Source organism: Rhinopithecus bieti, unplaced genomic scaffold (assembly GCF_001698545.2).
Source record: "Rhinopithecus bieti isolate Rb0 unplaced genomic scaffold, ASM169854v2 scaffold_33374, whole genome shotgun sequence".
Classification (NCBI taxonomy): Eukaryota; Metazoa; Chordata; class Mammalia; order Primates; family Cercopithecidae; genus Rhinopithecus; species Rhinopithecus bieti.
In genome coordinates this window covers 1,695,007-1,701,006 of record NW_016814428.1, presented here as the reverse complement: position 1 = coordinate 1,701,006, position 6,000 = coordinate 1,695,007, and the positions used below count along the sequence as shown (strand labels likewise).

Sequence of the window (6,000 nt, the reverse complement as noted above, 5' to 3'; positions counted from 1 at the left end):
AAAAATAAATAAAAATAAAAAATAAAAAATAAAAAATTAAAGATAACAAAAATAAAGTGTATAAATGAAACATTTGTATAAGAAGTTTTCTTTTAATTTTATAAGTTCTTAGAGCTTCTCTGATTATAAATGAGAAGTTTAATTAATATAGTCACCTTAAAAACATAACTTTATAAACAATATCCAAATACCAACCTGAATAAATATTTTCTTTCAGATCAGTATTTAAGGACAACCAGGGAAATGTGGACAGAGACTCAAGATTTTCACCATTGTTTAGACAAGAAAGTAGCAAGATTTCAACTGAGGACCTGATTAAACTAGTATCAGATTATAGAAGGTATGTTTTTTAATACTCTTGAAATTAACATATATCAGCCATGTTGATTTGTTATCGCTTCATAAATACCAGAGGATCTGATTCCCGAATGCCCAAACCTCCAGAAAGCAGACATTTTTCAGGTGACTTCACATATGCCCAAATAGTGCCACAAAGGCAAAACCTGCTAGAATTGTATGGAAGGACTGTGAAATGTTAAACTGTATCAGTTATTTACTGCTGTGTAACAAACCACCTCAAAACTTAATGGTTTAACATAACAACACTGCCACAGTAGTTATACTCCTGAGTCCACAATTTGAGCACATCTGAGTGAGGAGAGCTTGTCTCTTCCACACATGGCATGGGCTGAGAGAGATCAGCTGGGGTCAGAGGATCCACTTTCAAGATGGCTCGTTTGGTTTTCGGCCAATCGGTGCTGGCTGTTGGCTGGAAACTTAGCGGGGACTATGAGCGAGAGATCTCAGTTCTCTGTGGGGTCCTCTTCATGAGATTCTTTGACTTCCTTATGGCGTGGTGGCTGCATTTTAAAAGTAAGTGTCTCAAGGGCAGGAAATGACCACTGTTGATTTCAGTTTGGGGCCCAGAAGCTGTTACAGTGCCATGTCTGCCAAAGTCACCTATCAAGCTGTCACAGAGCCCAGACACAGTACTTAGATTCAAAGGAAGGAAGCATAGACATCTCTCAGTAGAGGGAGTATTAAAGAATTTTAGGACAATGTTTTACAGTTATTTTGCTGTAAATATAATCACTCTTAATACTTCTGTCATTCAAATACTTTTAGAAAAGACAGTGGAAATTATTGCCAAAACAGAAAACATATATATGCCACAACATTTTTTAAATGAACAACCATATATCCAACATCTGATGATGACGAGGTCTCTCATTACAAGCTACTTACCATGAACTTATGACCCTCTAATATACACACAGTATTCTTGTACCTTTTGTTCCCAAATATTGACTCTCTGCCTCTCCCATCTAAGAATCAACAATCTCCAATCCCTTATTTATGCAAAATGAAAATAATATAGTATTATGAAGCAAGAACAGTTAATATTTTCTGCGGCTTCTGTAGAGGATATACTCTATGTGACAAGAAATTTTGCCAATGTTTTGTCGATGATGTTGCTCTGGAAAATTATATAAATCTTAGAAACCAAAATAAAAATGGAAAATAACATCCTGAAGGAGTCTGGAACCCGTCTGACTTATTTTTGATGCTATAAGACCATTCCTGCCAGGTGCAGTGGCTCACACCTGTAATTCCAACACTTTGGGAGGCCAAGACAGGAGGATGGCTTGAACCCAGAAGTTGGAGACCAGCCTTGGCAACACAGTGGCAACATCATCTCTAATAAAACTTTTTAAAATTATCTGGGTGCGGTATCATGTGCCTGTAGTCCTACATACTCTGGAGGCTGAAGTGGGAAGATCCCTTGAGCCTGGAAGGTTGAGGCTGCAGTGAGCCACAACTGCACTACTGCATTCCAGCCTGGGTGACAGAGGAAGACCCTGTCTCAAAAAAAAAAAAAAAAAAAAAAAAAAGGACCACTTCTTACATGGAGAGAGCTTCCTCCCCTTTAAAGTAATCAAACATCCTGCCCAAAACCCATACCATAGGCTTCCTAAGGCCCAGCCTTTCCTCTTTACCTTTTTGCCAGTATACTGAAGCGTGAATGGCTATAATGCTGAGCAGAAGAGAATAGGCAGAAGGTTCTGGGGTGATCTGTTATAAATAGAGAAAAACAAACTCTTACAAAACCCATGTTATCAGTGAATAGCAAGGAAAATTATTACAGTGTAAATTAAGGCGGCACCCTAGAATACACAATGCAGTGCTGACATTAAATTATTTCATGTCAGCCTCACACTTTATGGCCTTTATTCGCAGTGGTGTGCTGACAAATGTTTCACAACCAACTCTTTAAGGGAACAGCGGACTTGTGCTGATGGCCAGTGTCTACGGTGTAAACTCTCCTACCATTGCTGATTCCAACCCACCAATGGGGCTTCACTGAACATAGGGTTAGGAAGAGATGTGCGCCCTAATAGAGCACTTCCACCATACAGTTAGAGATGTACAGATAATCTTACCATGTAGTGAGATAATCAGAAAGTGGTGAATTTTGAGTACTTACTACCTTTGTGTTTAATATAATTTCTTTCGTAAGTTTATTTAACTTAATTTATATTAATGGCCGTGTTTAGCTGTCAAGCAAAATTCCTAAAAATTGAACATTCAGCTCTCACAAGCTGAGAAGAGCTGACTCTGACCCATCACTGTAATTATTCCACCTTTCAAAGTAGATTTCCTGAGACTTGCAACTGTTATCAGCAGCTTCCACATTACTCTAAAGGAAGACTGGCAAGAGGTTTTAATAGAGAGAGAGTGGGAGGGAAATGCAAGGACTTGAGCCAGGGAGTGCATGTGAGTGGGAGACAGGTGCGGAAGGGGTGTCTGCATACACTATAGGGGTGGGAGAGAGCAGAAGAAACAGGGCTCAGGGAAGGGTCCCCGTCCTCCTTGTTTGTTGGTGAAGAGGAAGAATATGGACCGTCTACTTAGCAATTGTAGCAAAGACCAAGCTTGCTCTCAAAACTTCTTAAAATTCATTGAGAGTGCATTACTTAAGCCAGTTTAAATACTGTTAGCTTTTGTTAATAAAACTCCATAATTTACTCTCATATTTTTTTGATCATTTTTGTGTTATCTGAAGTAGAAGGAAATAAATTTAAAATCTTTTCAGAAAATCTGTCACTTTACCCCTTCCTGATTTGTATTTTATTTGCAATATCGTATGTATTTTAGTTTGCAAAATTAAACCAGCTAAATAAATCATTCACAAGATTATTTGGGAGTCTGCTGTTTACCCTTAACAAAGCTCAGAATTATAGATGACTACTTTTTCTTGAAAATTGGAATAATACTCTGTGTGTGTGTGTGTGTGTGTGTGTGTGTGTGTGTGTGTTTCCTTGCTCATGCACTCTTCCAGGGCCGACAGAATAAGCAAAATGCAGACCATTCCTGGAAGCCTGGATATTGCTGTTGACAACGTTCCCTTGGAGCATCCAAGTATGATGATGATGTCATGGTTTGGTTGCCAAGTTTTGAATATTGAATAGTTTGTGGGTTTTTTTGGTTGGTTGGTTGGTTGGTTGGTTGGCTAGTTGGTTGGTTACAAGGTTTTGGTTTTTTTTTTTTTTCCCAAAAGTTTAAATATGTGGAATTCATGATGCTACAGAAATGTGGAGCTTCTTTTTGCTTCACTAAGACAGATCATGAGTTTTGTAGAGCAAGAACTATATTCAGGGTAACCTACCACTTACCTGGTATGCACCATGCACCCAACAAGGTATTAAATTATGTCATTTAATCCTCAAAACCGTGGAGGGTTTCAAAGGAGGAAAGTCAGATTTGGATAGATTAACAAACCAATAATCCATAACGGGAGAATATTCTCCCATTGAGTGAGTTCCTCTCACTCAAAATAGAGGCTAGTTCTGCCATACTGTGCTGCCAGAGGGTTACTCTGAACACTGTGTGTAACCACTCAAGTGGCCATGCAATGATTATAACTCAAATATTGTCAGACTCTGTTATTATACAGAGCACATAATTTTTTTAGAATATGGTCAAAAGTATTATCAGTAAAAAAACTGAATTTTAGAAGGCACTTTTATTAACTTTGTAAGAGTTTCAGAATTTAATTTTTAAGTGGTAAAATTGGTTTGTTTTGTTATTTCTGATTCTACCTTTTAGTGACTTTCTCAGCAATGCAAAAAAAATGAATAAAGGCCTCCTATAATGAACTCTAAACAGGGAAAGGACTATTGCCATGGGATATTTGGATTACCATTGCAGTATGAAGTTTTCCATCCTTGTAACTTTCTACAAATCATTTTAATATGAAATGTAATGAGCATTCTAACTTAAGCCATGGCTGGAAATCATTTTTATATTGACTGGTGTGAAAAAGCAGAGGATAAACTAAGCCATTTCCTCTACCTGATTTGGGGACCGTTGTTTTTATTACCTATGGAAATGAAACATGACAAATGAGGCACTCAATACTCTCTTTGGAAGAATGGTAGAACCTTAGAGAAATTTGAACACATAATAAAAATATCATAATTGGTTTTTGAAAAAAGAAAACCATAATCTGATTCTCAAGCATTCGTAGCTAATCATTTTGCTTTTTTGAACACAGTCAGATTCCAGGTGGGGTAAAGGGAGGTAGAAGGCCCTGGTCTTTCAGTACCACAAGTTCAGCCTTCAAACTTTTTGGTGACAGAAGTTTTGATTTATAAATTCCTAACCATTATTTCTTAAGCTGTGCCTCCAAGAGCAGGTTTTAAAAGGTGATACACACTGAGGAGAAAATAGACTGTATCTACTGATGAAGAGACGGGCTTCGGGCCTGTGCTGTGAAATCCATTCTGTAGAGAGATGTTGCTATTAATCTAACGGGTACTATCAGTAATATATCTAATGGACAAAGCTTTGTTCAGTCATATATCAGAATATGTATTTTTTATAGTGTTATAGCAAAGATGGGTGGATTATTTCTTATGATATCTGGTTATTATGTTCAGCGGTTCATTAGTTAAAATTTGTTTTTATGGGAAGCTTAATACAAAAAGAAAATAGTTATAAATCTGTCTAAAATATTTACTGCTTTTTCTGAGACATCAGTTTTAATATTAAGTATGTAGCTTGTTAATCTGCCATGCCCACCTCCTACAAATTTTTCGTGGTGGCGTAAGTTAATATCAATTGGTGTACAAGCCAGGAGTTTCTATCTTGAGTGGGTTCATTTTAAAATATGTTAAGTATTATTCACTTTAAAAGAACCATATTAAATGACAAACTCTCATTTTCTGATTTTTTAAGATTGTGTAACATCGTCCTTTATCCCTGTCAAGCCTTTCAACATGATGGCTCAAACAGAACCCACAGTGGAGGTGGAAGAATTTGTTTACGACTCAACAAAGTATTGTCGGCCTTACAGAGTATATAAAAATCAAATTTATATTTACCCCAAACATCTCAAGTATGATAGCCAGAAATGCTTTCACAAGGTATGATATAAGTTTCTGAGATATCATCTTTTCTTTTCACCATATTTAGACCATATACGATAGTTCCTGAATGTGCAAATACAAATTACTGTAGGGCAACACTTTGTCATAGAAAACCTTTTGGAGAAAATGTTTAGTAAGAGGCAGAGATGAGTTTTATCTTAGAAGTGTTTAAGGATGCAGTTTTGTAGCATATTAATAATCTTTTCTAAATCAGTCTTGAATAATTTTGTTCTAGACCATTTTTTTAGTTTCTTAAGATACTCTAAAAATAGCATACCTGCCCCCCTTTCAACACGAGCTTTTACTTCCCTTTTAAGTACACTCTCCAGATCCTTCTGTTATTTCAGAACATTACGGATAATGTCACAAGAAAATGTTGGATATTTTACAGTTTTCGGATTTAATTAGAAGCTACTTATTTTAGGCACTTGGATTTTTTAATGTTATTTGATAGGAAATTACAATTTCCATTTTTTCTCTCCATCATTTCAGGCACGAAATATAACTGTGTGCATTGAATTCAAAAATTCTGATGAAGAAAGTGCCAAGCCCCTGAAGGTGAGCCAAGTCA

General features: G+C 36.6%; 1 protein-coding gene across 1 annotated transcript in view; it reads left to right on the top strand.

Moving 5' to 3' along the window:
• Positions 1-6,000, top strand: part of DOCK10 (dedicator of cytokinesis 10) — a 287,983-nt gene that overhangs the window by 195,692 nt on the left and 86,291 nt on the right. Inside the window, 4 exon segments of the mRNA XM_017850274.1 lie at positions 218-340; positions 3,341-3,420; positions 5,239-5,426; positions 5,922-5,987. Coding sequence (XP_017705763.1) covers positions 218-340; positions 3,341-3,420; positions 5,239-5,426; positions 5,922-5,987 — 457 coding nt within the window.